Genomic DNA, 25,291 nt, shown 5'->3' with positions numbered 1-25,291 from the left:
TAAACTTGGTCAGAAGTTGTATTTAGACAATATCTAGGTCATGTTCGAATATGGGTTATGCCGGGTCAAAAACTAGGTCACGGGGTCAAAAAACAAATCCAAGGGAAGTAATAAGCTTTAAATGGACATAATTATCTGACCTGCCAAATTATATATTTTTGTTAAATAAATCAAAGCGGCGCAGTAGGCGGCATTGTGTTTCTGACAAACACATCGTGGTTAAAGGTCAATGTCAAGGTCATCTTTCAAGGTCTAAGGTCAAACATACAAATCCAAGGGAAGTAATTAGCTTTAAAGGGAGATAATTATTCAATATTGAACATAGCGACTTGATTTTAATATCATAAATAATTACCTGTTATCTCTAGCTAATCCCTTTCCAGGGAGTTAATTATACGGAAAACTTTAAGCCCTGGGAATCATCCACCTCTAATAAAGAAAACCAAGTCAGGTTAAATATAGTACAATGTAACCTAACCAGAAAACAAGAACAGCAACTCATCTTTCCTTTCCGGATAACCACGAGTGCACGCCTATTTTGGCTCAGGACTTTTTCGTTCTTTTAATCGTGTTTATTGTCGGAGTTTGAGGGATAAATTTTATTTATCTTTTCTGTATATTATTCGGTTTACTTTTTTATACTTTTTTTTGCAATTTTTGTTATAATTCTGCTTTTGCTGGGTATCTTTGTTTATAGTGCTCATGTACATGAGCACGTGCACCACAAGGTTTTTGTTCCATTTCCTTCTATAGGTAATCCACGAGGACTTCGTGCCTTTTTCCTCAATAAATAATTGAGGGAAATTGTACAGCGTTTGTTTATTTACATTGTGCTTTAAATTTAACAATTGTATTTTGTCTGTTGTAGGCTCTTTCTGTTTCTTTTGTTTTCAGAAATGAACTTACAAAAGAGGGGTTCGTATGGTCACATCAAGGCAAGGTGGGATTCTCACGACACTTGCCTGGCATGTACGGGTTGTACTCTACTTAAAAAGTGTGCGGTGTGCTAATGATGGTCTTACGACATATGGACACAAGCTGGTCGCCGTCGGACGTCGATCAGCCGCAAACGCCACGAACCTCTAACGGATGTTGATTATCCGGTGACTTCACTGGTCACGGATGACCAGCTGACATTTCAGTCACCGGATACAGGGCACGATGGTGGTGTTGTCTGTCGGTCATCATCTGACCGTATGACTCCCACCATACATACCGGCGACATTGATCATGGACCTACGGATCGATCAATGTCTGACCAAATGGCAGCTGCCATTCTTCGGTCTTTGGCCGGTGACGTAACCGGTCATGATATGACCGGCCGGTCACCGGTCTGGTCCGGTCATGATATGACCGGCCGGTCATCGGTCACTGGTCCGGTCATGATATGACCGGCCGGTCACCAGTCTGGTCCGGTCCGGTCATCGATGACCGGTCCGGTCATCGGTCCGGTCCGTCCGGTCACCTTCACCGGTTCGGTCCAGTCCGGTCACCGGTCAACAGTCAGAAGAAGACCTCGATCTTCATCATCGGATTACTCTTCTCCCAACTCGTCATGGACGAATGAATCTTCATCATCAAGGAGTAGACATCGGACACGCTCATCTTCGTCTAGTGATTCTAATCGCTACATCTCGACATCGCAGCCGATCCAGATCGCGACATAGCAGAAAATGAGCACGTCGACAAACCTCACGTAGACATCGTACCTACCATTCGGATAGTCGATCGCTGTCTTATTCCTTTATGGAATCACATGTTTCCTCACCACATGTGTCGGCTCCCATGTTAACAGCCACACATGTTGGAACTTCAGGAGCGCAGCTAACAACTACTGCTACATTATCAGCACCACGGGTGTCTTCGACCGTATCTAGTCGTATACCCCCTAATGCTACCCATTCGAATCCTGATGTTCTATGGGTACAGAATGCGTCTGGTCATTTTGTACCGGTCAATGCTGATAAGCATTATCAAATTGCTGATGTCGTGGATGATCATTCATCTTTACCAGACAATCTGGCACAAGATAGTTTCATTCCTGTTCCTGCTGTTTCTCTACACACCTCTGTTCCTGTAGAGAGTGAAGCTGAATCGGATGCGGACATTGATACGGATAAAATTTTGGCTTCCAGTAATCAAATTTACGAGCTGATATTCCAGACTCTGGGTGAAGATTGGTGTCCATGACCTGTGGAGACTTCTTCTAATTCAACGATCTCGATCACTGAACAACTCGTTCGTACGCTTGATCCCACCATGGTTACTTAGGCGCGTTCCCGCTTGGATACACGCCTTCCGATTGGTACTACTGTCTTATCTGTTTTTCAATTGTTGGAATCAGTGAATAAAACGATTCCTAAACGAGGAGATATGTGGATAGTACCGAAGGATTTTGCGGAGTCTAAACTTTAGGAACGTAACTACAAACCACCAGTACCCGATCCGACTTCCGGTTAAGATTGTTCTAAATTACCATCGCAGGATCCAGACATCAATAAGCTGTTGCTTACGACGCCTAGTTCATATACTTCAGTGTCTGTCCCTTTTTCCATGATAGAACATTGGGAAAGTAGAGAGCGAAGACCGTTAGGTCTATGCAACCAGGTAGACTTAATGCTAGCAACTTTGTTACACTTGGTTTGTGATTGGTCTGATTCAGTTCCGGAACAACTTCGGGATTTATTGATCCACCTATTACGAACAGCATTATCCCTTTCACATAATGCTGCTGCTTCAATGTCTGAGATGTTAAGGATTCGTAGAGATCTTATCCTTTCATTTTTACCTAAAGATTTTCTCTTAGAACCAGGTATGAACTCGCTCAGAACGGCTCCTCTCACATCAGGTTTCCTTTTTGGTGGAGGGATACAAGAAGCAATCACAGCTGACAAGGATGACCAACTTCATGCTTCTTTAGCTAGAAACAATTCTGGACAACGCCAAGGAGCCTTTAAGCAGCCTTCTTTTAGGCCACCAGCAGTTCCAGCACCCAAGAAGGCTAAGAGAAACAATCTTTTCTCTAAAAGACCTGCTGTTAATCCACGGTCGGGTCCTAACAGGCCTTCTTCCTATAACAGACCTTCTTTTTCTAAGAAGTTTTCTGGTAGAGATTCTGGGAAAAAGACTAACCCAAGCCGGATCAGAGGAATTTCAAACCTTCTGCTGGCAAGGGCGTACCGCCTCCTTATCAGCCCTAGGCCCCTACCCTTTCTACCTCCACAACCTCTGATGCTGGAAATACCAGTCGGGCCCGACTTTTCCATTTTTCAAACCGATGGCTTCAAATTACTTCGGACGCATGGGTTCATTCTCTGGTGACAAAAGGCCTGACTTTTCAATTCGAAAAAAGGCCTTCACTTTCTTGCGTTCCAACAGAACTGGTATCTCAGCATCCACATATTCCACAGTCCATTCTCGGGCTCTTGGAAAAACAGGCGGTAGAAAGGGTTCAAGATCCTTATTCTCCAGGATTCTACAGTCGTCTTTTTATTGTTCAAAAGAAAAATGGTTCCTGGAGACCAGTAATAGATTTAAAAGTGTTAAACATGTACCTTCTCAAACCAACTTTCAAAATGGAGACTCCTTCCTTCATACGGAACTCCATCAAACCCCTGCACTGGGGGGTGTCTTTGGATCTGGAAGATGCGTACTGCCATGTTCCTATACATCCCAACTTCCGGAAGTACCTTCGATTCGCCTTTCATGGCCAAGTCTACCAGTTCTGGGTCATGCCATTTGGGTTGGCGACCGCCCCACGAGTTTTTACCAAACTAATGGCTGCAGTCAGAGCTCACCTCCCAGTTCAGGGGATTGTTCTTCTAAAGTATTTCGACGACTGGCTCTTACACCAGCTTGATCGTCATTTACTTCTGACCAACCTAGAATTCTCTGGGAAGGAACTCCTCTCTTGAGGACTCCTTCTCAATGCAGACAAATCAGACCTCATTCCTTCTCAGGACTTCACTTTCGTGGGAATGAATTTCTTGACACACATCAATCGGGTCAGAGTGTCATGTCAACGTATATCAGACCTTCTGGTAAAGGTCAAGCGGGTTTTGTCCCAATCTCATATAACAGCTCAAGAATTCCTCTCTCTCAACGGTATCCTGAGCTCAGTAGCAGACTTTGTGCAGTTGGGACGTCTTTTCCTACGTCCTCTTCAGCATTATCTCTCAGTTTGTTGGAAATGGTCTCCGGGCAATCTGTTACAACAGATTCCAATCCATCCTTCCCTAGTGTCTCATCTTCAGTGGTGGCTAGACGAGGAGACTCTCTTAGCAGGAGTACTACTTCTTCCTCAGCAACCGTCATTGCATCTTATCACGGATGTGAGCAAGGAAGGATGGGGTGCTCACCTGGAACCTCTCAGTCTAATAGTTTCAGGGTTGTGGCCTCGTCAGGAATCTCACCTTCATATCAACAATCTAGAAATGCGAGCAGTATTTCTAGCTGTATCTCATTTCCAGTCACATCTTCGAGACTCTTGTGTGATGTTGTTAACAGACAACACATCGGTGGTGGCTTACATCCAGGCACAGGGGGGAACACATTCTCAATCCCTTTATCTGGAAACCAAGAAATTACTTGTTTTTTTGCAAAACACTCAACATTTTTATTTTGGCCAAATACATACCAGGTCGCCTCAACGCCCTGGCGGATGGGTTGTCTCGCAAACACCAGATACTTCCATCGGAATGGACACTTCATCAAGAAGTGACCAACCAGATCTTTTTCAAGTTCGGTTATCCCCTGGTTGATCTATTTGCGACCAGACACAACTACAGACTACCTCTGTATGTGAGTCCAGTTTACGATCCAGCAGCTTGGGCAATAGACGCGCTTTCGTTGGCTTGGGACCAACTGGAAGCTTACGCCTATCCCCCACCCATTCTAATTCCCCAAATATTGGCAAAAATCAGGGTGAGCTCATGCCGGATACTCCTGATTGCCCCTTGGTGGCCCAGGAGTTCTTGGTTCAACGATCTTCTCAGTCTCGTGTACGATTATCCCAGGAAACTTCCTCACAGATCAGATCTTCTATCTCAAAGAGGCAGACTACATATGAATCCAGTAATGTTTCACTGACACGTCTGGCCGTTATCAGGCATTCTCTGCAGAAGAATCGTTTTTCTGTCAGGGCTTCAACCCTCGTTGCTTCTGCAAGGAGAAAATCCACCAGAGCAGTCTATGATGCTTGCTGGAAACTCTTCTCTAATTGGTGTATTCGATCCCCTCAATCCCTCTGCTAGACGCATAGCGGATTTTCTCATCTATCTTTTTGATGATAAGAAACTTTCTCTTAGCTCTATCAAAGGATACAGATCTATGATTTCGCATACATTGGCTTTTACTAAGTCATCACCAATCTGTGCTGATCTAGCGATTTCGGAACTGATTAGAGCTATGGAACTTAAACGTCCTGTATCTCGAACACTGGCTCCTAAATGGGATTAAGCTTGTGTACTTGGTTCGCTTACTAAGGCTCCCTATGAACCTCTTGATCAGGCTTCTTTACAGTTCCTAACCTGGAAGACCGTTTTTCTTCTTACTATGGCTTCATCCAAACGGAGAAGTGAAATTCATGCTCTTTCTATAGAAGATAACCATCTTCGTTTTGATGCTGTCGATGGATCTGTTACATTATTATGTCAACCAGGATTTCTTGCTAAAAATCAACTTCCCTCTATGGCTTCCAAGTTCCAAGTCTTTCTAGAACTTGTGGACATGAAGATGATGATAGACTCCTTTGCCCAGTAAGGGCTTTGAAGTTCTACCTTAAGAGAGTAAAGTTTATTCGAGGTTCTCGTAAAAGACTTTTCATTCAATTTAAAGGGGGGGCGATGTGTCTGCGGCTTCTATTTCCCGTTGGATAGCCTCGACAATTAAGAAAGCTTATTCTTCTCTTTCATCCAGTGATTTATCCCTGTTTAAGATAAGACCGTATGAATTAAGAGCTCTTTCAGCTTCGTGGGCTTATATTAATTATACCCCACTGTCTGAAGTGCTTCAAGCTGCTTTCTGGAGGAATCCTACCACCTTCTCCTCTTTTTATCTTCGTTCTCTTGAGTGCCAACAAGACAATTTGTATATGTTGGGTCCTCTTGTTGTGGCTCAAACTGTAATTTGTTCTATGGCGTAAGTACTCTAGGCCATCCGAGAATTAAGTACGTACAATATGGTACTAGCGACGATAATCTGAGGACATGATCTACGATCTCTGGCTGAAAACCCTAAATATGGGTTCTGCTGTGATGGGAAAAAATATGCGAACCTTCCCGCCGCAGCTGCAAAATCAGCTAAGGATAACTGGTAATTATTTATGATATTAAAACAAATTTTTAAAGTAAAATTCGTTTTAATTATTAAATACTTACCTGTTATCGGTAAGTCCCACCTCCCACCCCGTTCATCGACATTTTATGTTTTTGTAAAGGAAAGATGAGTTGTTGTTCTTGTTTTCCGGTTAGGTTACATTGTACTATGTTTAACCTGACTTGGTTTTCTTTATTAGAGGTGGATGATTCCCAGCGCTTAAAGTTTTCCGGATGATTAACTCCCTGGAAAGGGATTAGCTAGAGATAACAGGTAAGTATTTAATAATTAAAATGAATTTTACTTTAAAAATTTGTATTTAGCATGCATGTGTATCTCATGGAACTGCACATTTTGAGTGGTGAATCTACAGTCACGGTAGTGGCTTTTAATTATTTGCTACTAAAAATAGAGATTTACTAGAGACAATTATTTCAAGGGAAGTAATTTATATAATTCTAAATCTCAGATTAAATATTTCCTTACCAAGAATTTAAGTTCTTTTCACAGTTACTGTACAGATTGTTTATTTTGATTATTTATAACTCAAATGATTGATTTGTCAATTTTTTTTTTTAAATACCTGTGGCCTTATGTCCTTAAATACATGATGAACTCTGGCTATGATCTCTTTGATAAACCACAGGCCTTGGTTGTCAGTGATGTCTGACTTGGTCATTTTTGACTGTCTACAGACCCCCCCCCCCCTCCCTGGTTGGATTAGAAAAAATCCAAGGGAAGAAATTAGCTTTAAAGGGAGATGATTTCTATACCTGCCAAATGATAAATAGAAATTTTATTTCAAAGCGACTCAGTAGGGGGCATTGTGTTTCTGACAAACACATCTCTTGTTTGGTACCAGTACTTTGTTTCTTTGAGATCAATTATTGAAACGCTGGAGCTTCTCATCACAAGATAGACATCAACACAATTAATCAACTGTTACTAAAATACGCAGAACATTTTCACATGACATTTTATTGTTTTGTATTGCCTTAATTTCAAATGCAATTGTTTGATGTCATGATACATTTGTATCCAGCATTAATCAATGAACCATTGTAGATGTCTGAAGACCAGCAGGACCCTCCTGTTGTCGGTGCAGTCAACCTTGACCACTCAACTCATGGCATCAAGTCTCTAGACTGGTTTGTACTCGTGCAGATTGGCGGGGAAGTGGACCAGCAACTCATAAGCTTGATGGAGAAGAGAAAGGCAGAGGCACTACCAGGTTTGAGGGAACAATTTATGCTCTACACAAGTATTGTCAGCTTGCATGCTAATTTCATAAGTGTTTTTTTTTAAATGCTCATGTGCCAAAAAAGTGCCGACAAACCTTATATGTTATCTGGATTTTTGTTCAATAATAAATACAAGGGATACAATTTATTACTTTCATTTTAAATAGATTACACTTTGACATTTTTTTAAGCACAGTTAAACTTTTTAAATTAAAGGTTGTTCATTTATCCGGTTGATTACTGGTACAATAATTGGTCGAACTGTTAATGTTTTGTGTAGCCTGTTACATCCCTAATTAAACATGTAATTTTCTATTAAGAGCTGTTTTTGTGTCATAAAAAAGCAAACAATGACAACATGATGTTTGATCTATTTAAGGCCGAATTCTGCATATGGTTCCCTGCAGTGAGGGGCAGCAGATTACCAGTGGGGAGCAGCAGATAACAAGTGGGAACCAGCAGATGACCAGTGGGGAACCGTGGAGACTGGACAGTGATGAGTTGGAGAAGGCCCTCATGTGTGACACCTCCATCGTGGATGTGTCTCATGGGATATCAGGCCCCAGGAGGGAGAAGGACTGTGAATCTGGGCCGTCTGATGTTATTACCATGGTGGGCCGCTTGCTTGGTAAGGAATGTTCTACCTAAATAAGACCAGTTTTATAGACCAGTTGACGAGTGACGTCAACGCGCACCTGCTAAAATTAGACTCCGCCCACTGGTTGGCAAAAAGAAGCCATTTTACCTAAGAATCAGAACAAAAACAGGTAAATTTGTACACAAATATCAACATGCCTGTAAGTTGCAGTGCACCAGGCTGCACAAACAGATTTCAGAAAGGGAACTATGTTTCATTTTTTCGATTCGCAAAAGAGGAGGACAGATTGCAAAAATGGTTAATTTCTGTGAAATGAACCACACTGAACGGAGGCAATAAAGTATTGCTGCCTGCAAAACACGATCAGATTTGCAACGTGCACTTTGTTGGAGGTAAGTTACATCAAATTACCTGATTTCTTGATTTCTTCATACTCTTGTTTGCATTGCTTTTATTAACATGCAAGTTATCTGAAAAAATATATTTTGTTACTTTTAACGTTTTTCCTACCTATTTCTTGTCCTACTGCAATAAAAATGATTAGTTAAAGGATACATTATTTTCTATATTTATTAACAATAAAATAAATGTTTATATGTTTTTAGATGCCTTTTATTTGGCACCAACACAGATCCAGGTCTGCTTGTACAGCAGTTAGAAGAACTGCAGCAAAACTACACTGGCATTCAGAAGGAATACCAATGCCGTCTAGAAGAAAATGACAAACTCAAGAAAGAAATCAATGCTGGCAAGTTTACATATACCAACATGAAAAGTCATCATGTTAAGGCCTACACAGGGCTTCCATCCATAGCTGCCTTCCTTTTTGTGTTGGGCCTTGTTGAAGTCTTCATCAAAAGCATCAGCAAGTTATCTGCAGGTGTCCAACTGTTGCTGGTGCTAATGAAGCTTTGACTAAATTTTACAAACAGTGAGTTAAAGTATTGATTTAACATCTGTCCTACTCAGTGTCTAAAATACTGTCGCAGTGCATACCAGTATCAGCACAAAGTGTAAGATTTAGTATTTAATGATGGTCAAAAGGAAAAGTAATAAAGAACATGCCAAAGTCATTTAAAAGGACGTACAACAAATGCAGGGTTATAATTGATTACAGTGAGGTGTTACAACCTAGATGCTAAAGCAAAGACCTGGTCCAATTATAAACACCGTAACACTCTCAAACACTCTAAAAATTTTAGTTGGGATAACCCAATAAGGTGCCATTAGTTTCATATCACAGTATTGGGGTGGTCGAGTGTCCAACTGAAAAATAACTGAAAAGTCTGGTTTCTATGAGGTATTGGAGCCAGGGGATCTTGACCTTGCAGACGGAGGATTTCTTATTGAAGAGGCATCGGCTGTGCGCGGAGATAAACTTGCCATTCCACCCTTGGGAGAGAAAAGAAACAGTTTTCGCGGAGGAGGTGGAGACTGCTGGACAACTGTCCAGAGCCAGAATATACGTGTAACATGCAATTGGAAGAATTTAAAATTTCAGAATTCTGCAAAATGTCCTGTTAAAACATGCTGATGACATTTTGGAAATATGTGGTGCAATGACTAATGAAATTCCAAAGCTTATTATTTTTTATGCCCCCTTTCAAAGAAAAGGGGGTATAAAGTTTTCACACTGTCCGTCTGTCAGTCTGTCACACTTTTCGTGTCCGCTCGCTAATTCAAATATTTTTATCCGATCTTTACTAAACTTGGTCAGAAGTTGTATCTAGACAATATCTAGGTCAAGTTCGAATTTGGGTGATGCTGGGTCAAAAACTAGGTCACGGGGTCGAAAAAACTAATCCAAGGGAAGTAATAAGCTTTAAATGGACATAATTATCTGACCTGCCAAATTATATATTTTTGTTAAATAAATCAAAGCGGTGCAGTAGGTGGCATTGTGTTTCTGACAAACACATCGTGGTAAAAGGTCAAGGTCAAGGTCATCCTTCAAGGTATAAGGTCAAAAATACAAATCCAAGGGAAGTAATAAGCTTTAAAGGGAGATAATTATTCAATATTGAACATAACAACTTGACATTTGGCATGCATGTGTATCTCATGGAGCTGCACATTTTGAGTGGTGAATCTACAGGCACGGTAGTGGCTTTTAATTATTTGCTACTAAAAATAGAGATTTGTTAGAGACAATTATTTTCAAGGTAAGTAATTTATATAATTATAAATCTCAGATTATATATTTCCTTACCAAGAATTTAAGTTCTTTTCACAGTTACTGTACAGATTTTTTATTAGCTCATCTATTTTTGAAAAAAATTTATGAGCTATTGTCATCACCTTGGCGTCGGCGTCGGTGTTGGCGTCGGCGTCCGGTTAAGTTTTGTGTTTAGGTCCACTTTTCTCATGAAGTATCAATCCTATTGCATTCAAACTTGGTACACTTACTATCATGAGGGGACTGGGCAGGCAAAGTTATGTAACTCTGACTGGCATTTTGACAGAATTATGTGCCCTTTTTATACTTAGAAAATGGAAAATTTGGTTAAGTTGTGTGTTAAGGTCAATTTTATTCCTTAAGTATCAAAGCTATTGCTTTCATACTTGCAACACTTACTAACTATCGTAAGGGGACTGTGCAGGCAAAGTTATGTAACTCTGACTGGCATTTTGACGGAATTATGGGCCCTTTATACTTGAAAATTTGGTTAAGTTTTGTGTTTTGGTCCACTTTACCCCTAAAGTATCATAGATATTGCTTTTATACTTGGAACACTCGCAAACTATCATAAGGGGACAGTAAAGGACAAGTTGCATAACTCTGGTTGTCATTTTTACGGAATTTTGGCCCTTTTTTGACTTAGTAACTTTGAATATATGGTTACATTTTGTGTTAAGATCCACTTTACTTCTAAAGTATCAAGGCTATTGCTTTTTAACTTCAAATACTTTCATGCTATTATGAGGTTACTGTACCTGGCAAGTTGAAATTTACCTTGACCTTTGAATGACCTTGACTCTCAAGGTCAAATTATTAAATTTTGCTAAAATTGCCATAACTTCTTTATTTCTGATTAGATTCGAATGATACTTTGACAAAACAACTCTTACCTTACATACCACAATAGACTCCACCCAAACCATCCCCCACGCCCCCCCAAATCCCTCCACCCCCGAATCCCCCCTCAATCCCCCCCATTATTATTTTTTTTTAAATTAAAGATCATCTAATAAATGACCACCCCACCCTCACACTATACCCCCCCACCCCCACCCCAAAAAAATAATTTTTATGCCCCTGGTAGGGTGGCATATAGCAGTTGAACTGTCCGTCCGTCCGTCCGAAAAAAACTTTAACATTGGCCATCACTTTTTCACTTTTGAAGATAGTAACTTGATATTTGGCATGCATGTGTATCTCATGGAGCTGCACATTTTCAGTGGTGAAAGGTGAAGGTCATCCTTCAAGGTCAAATGTCAAATTTATGGTGTCTGTCCGTCCGAAAACTTTAACATTGGCCATAACGTTTTCAATATTGAAGATAGCAACTTGATATTTGGCATGCATGTGTATCTCATGGGGCTGAACATTTTGAGTGGTGACAGGTGAAGGTCAAGGTCATCCTTCAAGGTCAAATATCAAATATATGGCGTCTGTCCATCCGAAAACTTTAACATTGGCCATAACTTTTTTAATATTGAAGATAGCAACTTGATATTTGGCATGCATGTGTATCTCATGAAGCTGCACATTTTGAGTGGTGGAAGTTCAAGGTCAAGGTCATCCTTCAAGGTCAATTTTTTTTTTAATTTCAAAGCGGCGTTCTCATGACGCTGCACATTTTGAGTGGTGGAAGTTCAAGGTCAAGGTCATCCTTCAAGGTCAAGGTCATCCTTCAAGGTCAAAGGTAAACAAAATAATAAAAAATTTCAAAGCGGCGTTCTCATGAAGCTGCACATTTTGAGTGGTGGAAGTTCAAGGTCAAGGTCATTCTTCAAGGTCAACGTCATCCTTCAAGGTCAAAGGTAAAAATAAAAATTTCAAAGCGGCGTTATCATGAAGCTGCACATTTTGAGTGGTGGAAGTTCAAGGTCAAGGTAATCCTTCAAGGTCAAAGGAAAAAAAAAATATATAAAAATTCAAAGCGGCGTTATCATGAAGCTGCACATTTTGAGTGGTGGAAGTTCAAGGTCAATGTCATCCTTCAAGGTAAAAAAAAAAAAAAAAATCAAAGCGGCGTTCTCATGAAGCTGCACATTTTGAGTGGTGGAAGTTCAAGGTCAAGGTCATCCTTCATGGTCAAGGTCATCCTTCAAGGTCAAAGGTCAAAATACAAAAATTAAATATTCAAAGCGGCGTTGTCATGAAGCTTCACATTTTGAGTGGTTGAAGGTCAAGGTCATTCTTCGAGGTCAAGGTCATCCTTTAAGGTCAAAGGTAAAAAAAAATAATTCAAAGCGGCGTTATCATGAAGCTGCACATTTTGAGTGGTGGAAGTTCAAGGTCAAGGTCATACTTCAAGGTCAAGGTCATCCTTCAAGGTCAAAGGTAAAACAAATAATATTTCAAAGCGGCCTTCTCATAAAGCTGCACATTTTGAGTGGTGGAAGTTTAAGGTCAAGGTCATCCTTCAAGGTCAAAGGTAAAAAAAAAAAAAAAAAATCAAAGCGGCGCAATAGGGGGCATTGTGTTTCTGACAAACACATCTCTTGTTTTTTTCAAACATGGTTAAAAAACACAAATACTTATTTTTATTATTTTATTTTTGAAATACTGTCCAACCATCCCACCCAATAATCCCCCCCCCCCCCAAATTTTTTTTTTTTTTTTCATTTTTTTTCATCTTTAACTAGGTTTTCCGAAGGAAAAAACTGGTTATTAGATTGGCGAATGTCAGTGGGCGGGCGGGCTGGCGGGCGGGCGGGCTGGCGGGGGGGCAGAACAAGCTTGTCCGGGCCATAACTTTGTCGTTCATTGTCAGATTTAAAAATCATTTGGCACATTTGTTTATCATCATTAGACGGTGTGTCGCGCGAAAGAATTACGTCGATATCTCCAAGGTCAAGGTCACAATTTGAGTTTGAAGGTCAAAAATGGCCATAAATGAGCTTGTCCGGGCTCATAAAGCTGCACATTTTGAGTGGTGGAAGTTCAAGGTCAAGGTCATCCTTCAAGGTCAAAGGTCAAAACAAAAAAAAAAAATAAATTTAATTTCAAAGCGGCTCAATAGGGGGCATTGTGTTTCTGACGAACACATCTCTTTTTTTTTTTTAATTGAAATCAAGGTCAATTTTACACAAGGGGGTTAACAATACACATTTTGAATTGTCTCCCTTTATCAGACTTTTTTCAACTGAAAACCTGGTTTTGTGACAATTTTGTCCCTTGTTGGAAGATAATGTAATAAATGACCACACCCCCACACTATACACCCCTCTCCACTCCACCCCTCCCTCCTTTGTGATTGAAATTGAGATAGGTCCCTTCACCTTTCAAAAGAAAAATAGATGAGCGGTCTGCACCCGCAAGGCAGTGCTTTTGTTTTGATTATTTATAACTCAAATGATTGATTTGTCAAAGTTTTTTTTTTAATGATATAATTATAATTTCTTTCCTGCACTAATTTGTGAATGTTAGGGTTCATTACATACCTGTGGACTTATGTCCATAGATACATGATGAACTCTGGCTATGATCTCTTTGATAAACCACAGGCCTTGGTTGTCAGTGATGTCTGACTTGGTCATTTTTGACTGTCTACAGACCCCCCCCCCCCCCTCCCGGTTTGATTGGACAAAATCTAAGGGAAGTTATAACTTTAAAGGGAGATGATTTCTATACCTGCCAAATGATAAATAGAATTTTATTTCAAAGCGGCGCAATAGGGGCATTGTGTTTCTGACGAACACATCTCTTGTTAATAACTAATAATTGAAGCCACATGGACTGATTCTGGACAGTAATCATGAAAAGTCATTATGAGCAATTTGTGACATTTGCATGTTCTTGATGGCATTTGTGAATGATCTCAAGTATGTATGTATGAGCAATACAATGAAATTCGATAGAATGATGTCAGTTATTTGTTTATATTATAAAAATGAGTCCATATTGAAATTTTTATGTTTAAAGGTGCATAGATTTAAAATAGTAGAGTATATTCATCAGTGATATTGTTTAGAGATCTTTATTGCAAAATTGCCATTCTTGCCTTACATGTTATTTATTTCTCATTTTGTTGCACCTATATACGCGTGCAGTAGAATAACAGTTGTTCTTATTTTATCATGTGCCTATAAATTCACAAATAAAAACTAAAAGTTGAAGTTCAAGTAGACTTGTCATTGTTTCTTTTATAAACAACCATATCAAATCCTATATAAGGAAACAGCATTACATGTTTACAAGGGTATTTTTTGTTTAATGACTTGTTTTTAAATTAACATAAAAGATTTATATGCAGGGATACATGCCATTAGTGTACACTTTTTACATTTATCAAAAGAACACTAGCGTAAGATTCCATTTTTAGCGAGGCTGTTTTCGGAGAAAACCCGAGCTATTGTCATAGCCAGCTCATCTGCCGTCCGCCGTAGGCGTCGTGCTAAAACCTTAACATTGGCTGTAAAATCAAAGTGCTTCCACCTACAACTTTGAAACTTCATATGTAGATGCACCTTGATGAGTTCTACACACCACACCCATTTTTGGGTCACGAGGTCAAAGGTCAAGGTCACTGTGACCTCTAATATCAAACTTTAACATAGGCTCTGAAATCAAAGTGCTTCCACCTACAACTTTGAAACTTAATATGTAGTTGCACCTTGATGAGTTCTACATGCCACACCCATTTTTGGGTAGCTAGGTCAAAGGTCAAGGTCACTGTGACCTCTAATATAAAACTTAAACAAAAACCACAACATTGTCTCTAAAATCAAAGTGCTTCCACCTACAACTTTGAAACTTTATATGTAGATGCACCTTGAGTTCTACACGCCACACATATTTTGGGTCACTATGTCAAAGGTCAAGGTCACTGTGAAAAAAAAAAAATCTGACAAGCTTTCGCAGCCGAGTGTAGCACCCGTCATGCAGTGCTCTTGTTAACATTTTATCAGGGCAGGATTAAGCAATAGGCTAACAAGGCTGCAGCCTTGGGCCCCTGATTCTTAAGGGGCCCACAATGATAGGCCAGTTTCCCAATGTATTATCTTTCTTTATTACAGCATTCAAAGACTCTATCGTAATTGCAGTAACAAATTTCTGTGTGATTTTACCAGTTTCCCGATGTATATCCTATTGTAAACGTTTAGTTCGCTTTGATTCACAATACTTTCAGTTTTATTTCTGTGTTGTATATCCATTCAGAATTTCTCTGTTTATTATGCAACTTGTCTGTATCGCCATGACACAATCTGGACCGTTTTGTTTGTTTGAATAACTATGCTATCTGGATGATGCATAGTCGGGGAGGGGTCTTTAAGATATGTAGCACAATTTTGCTTGTTTGTGTTATCGGGCCTCTGATGTATATCCAATAGAAGCCTATAGGATATTCACTGACTTGTCAGATTACTGACATGAGCCACAAGGATATCTCAATGCTGCAATGACTCTCCACAGCACACTCATCGTCCACTTTCTTGAATATTATCTCTGGTAGTAGATGGTCAAATGCAAAGTTCAAACACTTGTCAATTAAAGGCTTGACAAATTCAGGGTCATAATATATGGTCTAGTAAATATACCTTTGTCAGTGTACACTACAGAATCACACGACTGTTTATTGCACACAAACATCTGGAATTGTATTTGCGTGTAGTACCTGTGCGATTCCCTTAACTTCAAGGTTACAGACTCGAAGTTTTTGCTGACATTTGGAATATCCGACACATCCATATCTCTGTGCCAAGCACAGCATATGATTTCAATCAAACCTTCTGTATGGCATGAGCAAGCTCTAACACTGTCTGGGAAATCAGCAAACAGTGGAAATGCTACATCAATTACAACACTACTGTCTTGCACAACCAAGTTGTCATGTTCCCTTGATGCAAACTCTTGGAATAAGTCTCTGGCCTTTTTCTCATTGTGAACTCCATACTTGATATTGTCCATAGTGCTAAGGTTATAATGATCCATTTTCATCACCCTATCCAGTAACCTAGAAGTGGTTGTTGACTAATTCAGGGTCTTAACGTCATGGCACACAGATGATGTTATACAACCCACACGTTGCCTCTGCCACAAAATGCTTGGGGCCTGGCCTCTAGTCATTTTTTCAATGTTACTGGCCTGCACTGCCGTTATTTTAATGATCCATGATCTACTGGCATTCCCGCTTAATGTCTTCAGCTGACAGCTGGTTCTCTTTTCTGACGTTGTGTTCCTTAACAAGGATCTTAAAAAAATCAATAACTTGTGTTCAACAAAACAATTCAAAGCTTGTTATATTTACTATTGATACTTCAGATCATTTTATGGTTTGATTCACAGTAAATTTGGTGTCAATATTCAGAAAGCAAGTCAGATATTGAGTTGGTTTGTCTTCCTTGTGTAATCCACTTTAAGTAATACATGCAATCTTTAGTGTCATAATTCAATGAAAAGTATTAAAATATGATTGAAAGGAAAGCCCTGGTGCAATTATATTATTTTCATGTTTTTTATGCCCCCTTTCGAAGAAAAGGGGGCATATAGTGATCGGACTGTCCGTCTGTCCGTCCGTCTGTCTGTCCGTCTTTCCGTCACACTTTGCGTTTAGGTTTCGAAAAATGCTCATAACTTCTATGTCCCTTGAGATATAACCTTCATATTTGGTATGCATGTGTATATGGACAAGGCCTTTCCATACGCACAAAAAAATTTACCCCTGTGACCTTGACCTTGAACTTAGGGTCCGCGTTTAGGTTTCGAAATCTGCGTTTAGGTTTCGAAAAATGCTCATAACTTCTATGTCCCTTGAGATATAACCTTCATATTTGGTATGCATGTGTATATGGACAAGGCCTTTCCATACGCACAAATTTTTTTATCCCTGTGACCTTGACCTTGAAGTTAGGGTCCGCGCTTAGGTTTCGAAATCTGCGTTTAGGTTTTGAAAAATGCTCATAACTTCTATGTCCCTTGAGATATAACCTTCATATTTGGTATGCATGTGTATATGGACAAGGCCTTTCCATACGCACAAAATGTTTTACCCCAGTGACCTTGACCTTGAACTTAGGGTCCGCATTTAGGTTTCGAAATCTGCGTTTAGGTTTCAAAAAATGCTCTTAACTTCTATGTCCCTTGAGATATAACCTTCATATTTGGTATGCATGTGTATATGGACAAGGCCTTTCCATACGCACACAATTTTTTACCCCTGTGACCTTGACCTTGAAGTTAGGGTCCGCGTTAAGGTTTCGAAATCTGCGTTTAGGTTTTGAAAAATGCTCATAACTTCTATGTCCATTGAGATATAACCTTCATATTTGGTATGCATGTGTATACGGACAAGGCCTTTCCATACGCACACAAATTTTGACACCTGTGACCTTGACCTTGAACTTAGGGTCTGCGTTTAGGTGTCAAAATCTGCATTTAGGTTTTGAAAAAAGCTCATAACTTCTATCAAGCATTTATAGGGGGCATAAGTCATCCAATGGTGACAGCTCTTGTTTTTATCTAGCTCTACTTTTATGTGTGATATAAGCGGATATTGATATATTTTTTTGTTTGAAACAAATAAGAAGCATATCATACTGGTGGCATGTTCTCGTCATCTGATGCTGTGTCAGTATCTGAGTCATCCTGTAAGAATATGCAAGCATCTGGGCATATTCTTTTCAGTCGCCTAAAGGACTCTTTCTTGCCAATGGTCACTACCACAGCTGGTTGTTGTGGTTTCGTTTTGCGAGCTTTGCCATGCTTTGCCTTGTGGACGCTTATTTCTGGAAGCGGTTGACCCGTCACCTGAAATAACAGCTTATATTAACATTTCAAATGTATGTGTTGGTTTTTAACCAGGTTTTTCAAAGGAAAAAAATGGTTATTAGATTGGCGAATGTCGGCGGGTGGGCAGGCTGGCGGGCGAGCGGAACAAGCTTGTCCGGGCCATAACTATGTCGTACATTATGAGATTTTAAAATCATTGGCACATAAGTTCACCATCATTGGACGGTGTGTTGTGCGAAAGAATTACGTCAATATCTCCTAGGTAAAGGTCACACTTCAAGTTCAAAGGTCAAAAATGGCCATAAATGAGCTTGTCCGGGCCATAACTATGTCATTGATTGTGAGATTTTAAAATCATTTGGCACATAATTATGTTCAACCTCATTGGATGGTGTGTCATGCAAAAGAATTGCGTCGATATCTCCAAGGTCAAGGTCACACTTTGAGTTCAAAGGTCAAAAATGGCCATAAATGATCTTGTCCGGGCCATAACTATGTCATTCATTGTGAGATTTTAAAATGAAAATCTACATTTATTTTGTTCACAGTCATTGGATGGCGTGTCATGAGAAAGAATTCAAGAGTTCAAAGGTCAAAATGGCCATAAATGATAATGGCATAATAATTCTTAAGAATCACCATGAATGAGCTTCTCTTGTTTTGTGAAGACAACATGCAACATATTCTGTGTCAATGCAGCATGTGGGGGTATATGTCACGTCTGTGACAAAGTTCTTGTTATAAATATATTTTTTTGAAAACCTGGTTTTGTGACAATTTTGTCCCTTGTTGGATATTGTATTTATAATCTTAATAAGCTATGGCAATGCTCCGCTGTTCCTTTTTTCTATTTATATCCATATCTTAAGTAAGTTAGTGAAAAAATATTGTATTCATTCGTCACCCAAGATAATTTGCATTCTTCAAAGAAACAAAGAATACATGTTTGATATTCTATAATATATTATCACCACTAATCTTCTCACAATAGCATGATTCCACTTGTTAGCTTGGCTTGTCTTTGCTGTATTATTGTACCCAAGTTTAATAGCAGCTTCTAAATTGAATGAGACAAAGACAGCAGCAATATGGCTGCATGTCTCACCATCTCTGAAACATGTGAATGTTTATTAAGCATTTTCTCTACACCTTACGTTGATGTGTATTTTTTTGTTTACATATAAATGAAAAATAAATAAAACAACACATCATAAGATAACAGAAACGCAATTTACCCTGATTTGCATGTGCAATGAGCAGCAACAATTTAGCCAGTGTGCTTCTTCTTAAGAAGCCAGAGATGGTGCCAATGCTTCTTGTCGTTCACTTTCTGGAAGGGTACAATTGTGGCAGTCAGACATACATGCCATATGTCCCAGTTGGCTAGGATTGTCTCGGAAATGAAGAACGTGTCCCACAGTCCAGGAAATCTGTCAAATGTCCCGGAAATTAAAAAATCCATATATACATGTACCTTATCTTAGGCTTAACTGCACCTTGAATCTGTGTTCCCACTAATCCACAGCGTCTCCATGGCAATGCCTACCCGAATAGGTGACTACGCTTTGTGTCAAAATCGATCAATTAACAGGGGTCCTGTTATCATATTGATTGTCTCATGTTCGCAGTCAAACCGAAAAGGCAGCATTGTTTAATGTGGTTGTTAATTGGCTTTTATATACTACGTTGTAATTTCTCTCTGCGTAAGGGCAAAGGAGTTGTTCACACATCTGAAGATTCGTGCGGTTGTGAATTAGTCATGCGTGAGTCAGAATACAGTCAGAGTTTCTTGCTAACGTCCTGATACAACATAATTGTAGCCATCAAGAAATTTGTAAATAGAGAATAACAGGTTACAGCCTGATCTTTTTGTAATATATCAGGCGAGGCTTGCCGAGCCGTTATTTTATTCGTGCCGAGCCTTATATATTACAAAAAGATCAGTTACCTGTTTTTCTGTTTATCATACCTCTATGTCCCCGATTTTAAAGAAATAATGAACAAAATTCACTAAACTGCAGTTTTAGCGGAAAAGAATATTTGTATATTATATTTGTGAATATTTGTAAAAAATGTTTTTTGCTGTTTGTGTTGCATTTTGTGTTTAAAATAATTACATCTTTGTATCAAATTATTTGATTTGTTGAATCTGATTTGATTTTACTAAAAATGATTACTTTATAATTGATTCAGAGAAGTATGACCATCCTCCACACATTACTGATATAAGAACTTCCTGTTGACCATGATATAAAAAAATATATCAGGCAACGTTATATCAGGCAGATATCGATGTGGTGGTATGATAAGAATTCATATTGTCTTGTGTGTAAAGCCCTGGTGAATGTACAGGGTAGTTAAACACATCACTGTACTGGACATTAGGCCACTTACAACAGTTTTCTTCCCAACAATCGTATGAAATCATGTATGGATCTTTGATAAGTTGTCCATCAACAGTTAATTTCTGTTGATTATGCTGTCTATCTGCCTCTTTTAACGTCATATAATGATCGGAATAACAGCAACTATCTGTGTCTTTCCTGTTTCAGATGTTTGCCAACCAGCAAGTGCAAAAAGTCTTGAATGTAAACAATAACATTCAACTGGTCTATTCATGGAGAAACTTGGTTTGGCATTGTTTAGGTTCTATCAATGTCCCCCCTCCATCAGGCAAGGAGAGTTGGTCCTCCTTACAATGTATTCCTAATATAATTTTCCTAGTTTGAGCGCAGCGAATTAGAGGAAAATTATTTTCCTATGCATAAGAAAGTCTCCTGTAGGGGTCGCTCAGTGTATTGTTTTGGCGGGCAAATATGCTCGTGGAATAGCCATTCGGCTTTGCGATACGAACCAGAGAACACGTAAATTTTCTTAATATTTTATTTTTCTCATGAAAATGATTATCTGCATGAATATATTTTTGTTGTTGTTTTAAACTATATGAGCGTTAATTTATGTATGAGTTATGAAATCTATATCAAAATGTTAATTGTTCACATTTGTTTATTGTCATATGTTATAAATGTGTCATCTGGTCGTACGCATAGATACCAAAATACAAGCTGTATTTTCAATTTATATCGTTGTGTTTGTTGTTTATTTAGGAGACGTATAAGGTATAAGGAACACTTGTTTACATTCAACTTTCAAACTTTCATTCGCCTGCTAATGATGAAGTTGTGCACTTGCTATATTTATTATCTGATTATTTATGGTCTGCAATATTTTTACCTCTTGACTGACATTTCAGGAAGAATCTTTTACATTAGCATAGTTTTCTGACTTTGTTTTTATTATAAAAATATAAAAATCCTAATATTTACACATCAAATGAAAACAGATTTCTGTTACCGTATATCAGGCCTGGAAGATTTGTCACGTGTGGACGGCTCCCTATCACTGCTGGAACTGGGGGTGGATAAATATGTTGCCTTGGAGATGAAACATCTGCTAGAGAAACATGCAGCTCTGGTCTTCAAAACAGATGAAGTAAGATATCACATACATGCCAGACGTCCCGATCTGGGCGGGACAGTCCTGCTTTTGGGCTCCTTGTCCCGGCATCCCGATATGAGACAATTTGTCCCGACATTCGTTATAAACAATATAAGGTCTATAAGTTCCCAATAAAATTCGCTTTTCAAGCTCTTCCTGGCTAAAACTTACCATCGCTAATCCCTTTATTGCCCCCAATTTACAACCCACTTCTACTACTTGAGTGCACCAGTGTTGTTTTTGACACCTTATCGGCGATTTATTGGCAACTTATTGATTTAATCAGCATTCACACCATGGTGTTTTTATGATAGGAGTCGCTAATTGCTATCCAAAGATGTATCGTACAGAAATAAACGCCGCCTGCGTTTGTATTTCATGGCCCAATCAAGTACAACAATAATATTATCCTGTGTATTATACAACCCAAAGTTATCAAACCTGTCAAAACACCGATTTTGTACATCAAACAAATTGAATGCTGTCCAATACACATTGATGTTTCTCACAAATTACCTTTCGTTTTCGACGGATTTTCAGAAAATAGTTTGTACATATTGCATCAATCTAAATTTAGAGTTAATTTACGATTGGTTGAATAAGAATAGTGCTCGATTCGCTCACATCGTGTCACATGATTTACATAGGTTCACGGGGATATCCCTGCACCAATTGGATGTCAAATCGACGCAAACGGGGACACCCCACATTTCAGTTCATGGAGTGTGTTTACTTCTGGAAAATGGAGAACGTATGCGTTCACGAAATTCTGATCACACATTTATCATCAATATTGGGCAGAAATTAAGAGTTTTTGTAAGTAATATACTGATTACTGACTAAAGAAAAGGTGAAATGATTGATCGTTTTAGGTGTCCCGCTTTTTGGTCAAATGTCCCGACAATTTTTAAGGAAAGTCCCGATTTGGACCTGAAAATTTCTGGCATGTATGAGATATCAAAATTAAAAGTCATGTACGTTACGGAAAAGTTGTGACATGTAACAGAGTAACAGCTGCTGTAGCTCCTGAAGTCCTTAGCTGAAGCATAGAAAACATGAAGGGTTGGTTTGAAATACCGGTAGGCTGATTAATAATTGAGTTAAATATTTATGAAGAACAGAATAGAAAAAAAGTCATTTTTAGCTCGGAGAAAACCCAAGGTATTGTCATAGCCAGCTCGTCCTGTCGTCCGCCGTCCGTTTCGTGCTAAAACCTTTACATTGGCTCTTAAATCAAAGTGCTTCCACCTACAACTTTGAAACATCATATGTAGATGCACCTTGATGAGTTATATACGCCACAGGGGGTCACTGTGACATTCAGACAAGCTTTCGTTTATTTAAAACTGTACCCGCAGCCGAGTGTTGGCACCAGTTATTTGGTGCTCTTGTTATTCCCCACTTTAGGCAGAGGGATATTGTTTTGGTGTTGTCCGTCCGTCCGTCCATCTTTCCGTCCGTCCGCCTTTCCGTCCGTCCGTCCGGAGCCATATCTTGGAAGTGCTTTGGTGGATTTCATTGAAACTTGGTTTGAGTATATATATGGATAAAAGGATGATGCATGCCAAATGGCATAGTACACCATCTGTTAATAACAGAGTTATGGCCCTTTGTATCTTGAAAAAATGCTTGTTTTGTGTGTCCGGAGCCATATCTTGGAAGTGCTTTGGCTGATTTCATTGAAACTTGGTATGAGTATATATATATGGATAAGAGGATGATGCACGCCAAATGGCATTGTACACCATCTGTTAATAACGGAGTAATGGCCCTTTGTATCTTGAAAAAATGCTTTTTTGAGTGTCAAATATAACACTTTTGTGTCCAGAAGCATATTGGCAGGGGATATCAATTCAACGAATTTGCTTGTTAAATATTTGGATTTGTTTCATAAAGGATTTTCATGGTTTTATATGCATTTTAGCAAGGATTGATAACTTATTTAGTATTGTGCATATTGTAATAGATGTTCTCAAGTAAACTATTGGCAGCGTTAGTATGTCTACTGTAAATGTGTGTTCTTGTAAGGGGTTGTACTTTGTCAAGTGTTTTCTTTTGATGTCCTTCTGAATTTCAAAAAGATTTCTGACTGTGATGTCCTTGAGATGACTATAACCAACAGGTCACTATAAGTTCAGTGTGTTTTATAAATTGTGCATGTATTTTTACTCATTAATTAAGTCGTATTATACAATTCAGTATAGTTACACGATACATATACAAAACATATTTCACCAATGTTGTAGTTTTTTACCATTCCTTTTTTTAACTTGTATAAAAAGGAACAGCACACATAAAAATTGTAAAATGATTGCATGGAATATTGATACTAACTTTTTAAAAATGTGCACGTTTTTTATTCAAGTTAAATATTTACGTGTTACTTGAATTAAAAAGAAATCAATTTAGCGCTATCCAAGCCAAACAATTCTTACAATAGTCCTTTAATTTACCAGGAGACTCAATGTTGTCCTGTGTTTTGTTTAGATTAGAAGGATGACGGTGCAAGAGCTATGTAACCTTAGGGACAGTTGGAGGCCAGTACCCAACCAGGATCAACAGCAGGTACCCTCTGCCTAGAAACAGTTGTCAAGGGAAACCAATCTCAATAAAACCCTGTTTTGTATCCAATTCAAGAATTAATGGTGTGTTTGTTGAGTAAAACATGTTTAGTTGAAACTCAGCTATTCGCTGTATTAAGTCCAAGCAATGCTACTCGCCCAACTGACTCAGTCGCCATCTGCGTAATGGTCTGGTTGAGGTAAATATGCAATTACTCCATATTATTGTTTCTGCTACAAATATTCAATTGAAACTCACACATGTGTTAAGAGTCATTTTGTGAGGTCACTGACCCAGTTTAATAAATCTTAAGTATAAGTGTTCACCATTACTGTAATCTGAAATGGGATTGAGGCAAACATGCAATTTCTCCATATCACTTGTTTCTACTTCAGGTTTTCAATGGAGACTTCACACATGTGTTAAGGTTTATTAAGTGAGGTCACTGACCAAGTTCTATTACTATGACATGCAATTTAGCAGAATTATACCCCTTTTTAGCTCATCTATTCTTTTGAAAAAAAATTATGAGCTATTGTCATCACCTTGGCGTCGGCGTCTGCGTCTCAAGGTCAAATTATTAAATTTTGCTAAAATTGCCATAACTTCTTTATTTATGATTAGATTTGATTGATACTTTGACAAAACGACTCTTACCTGACATACCACAATAGACTCCACCCAAACCATCCCCCGTGCCCCCCCTCCCCCCCCCCCCCCCGAATCCCCTCCCCCCCCATTTTTTTTTTTTTTTTACATCATCTCACAAATGACCACCACACCCTCACACTATACCCCCCCCCCCACCCCCCCAATTTTTTTTTAAACGGTTAAAAAACAAAACTATTTATTTTTATTATTTTATGTTTGAAATACCCTCCAACCATCACACCCAAGAATCCCCCCCACCCCCCCCCCCCTCCCCCAACCCGAATCCCCCCCCCCCCTAAATTTTTTTTTTTTTTTTAAGATCATCTCACAAATTACCACCACACCCTCACACTATACCCCCCCCCCCACCTCACCCCCCCCCATTTTTTTTTTTTTTGTAAGATCATCTCACAAATTACCCCCACACCCTCACACTATACCCCCCCACCTCACACCCCCCAAATTTGTTTTTTTTTGGAACGGTTAAAAAACACATATATTTATTTTTATTATTTTATGTTTGAAATA

At 39.0% G+C, this 25,291-nt stretch overlaps 1 protein-coding gene across 1 annotated transcript in view; it reads left to right on the top strand.

The window, feature by feature from the left end:
• The window catches only part of LOC127868396 (fatty acid synthase-like), an 84,808-nt gene that overhangs the window by 49,212 nt on the left and 10,305 nt on the right, over window positions 1–25,291 (top strand). Inside the window, exons 25-28 of the mRNA XM_052410146.1 lie at window positions 7,381–7,546; window positions 7,936–8,184; window positions 21,417–21,544; window positions 24,038–24,115. Of these exons, the coding sequence (XP_052266106.1) occupies window positions 7,381–7,546; window positions 7,936–8,184; window positions 21,417–21,544; window positions 24,038–24,115 (621 nt within the window). The remainder of the gene's footprint in view (window positions 1–7,380; window positions 7,547–7,935; window positions 8,185–21,416; window positions 21,545–24,037; window positions 24,116–25,291) is intronic.

Source organism: Dreissena polymorpha, chromosome 2 (genome assembly GCF_020536995.1).
Source record: "Dreissena polymorpha isolate Duluth1 chromosome 2, UMN_Dpol_1.0, whole genome shotgun sequence".
Classification (NCBI taxonomy): Eukaryota; Metazoa; Mollusca; class Bivalvia; order Myida; family Dreissenidae; genus Dreissena; species Dreissena polymorpha.
Note: the sequence above shows the minus strand (reverse complement) of the source record. Positions and strands in the feature narration are given on the sequence as shown.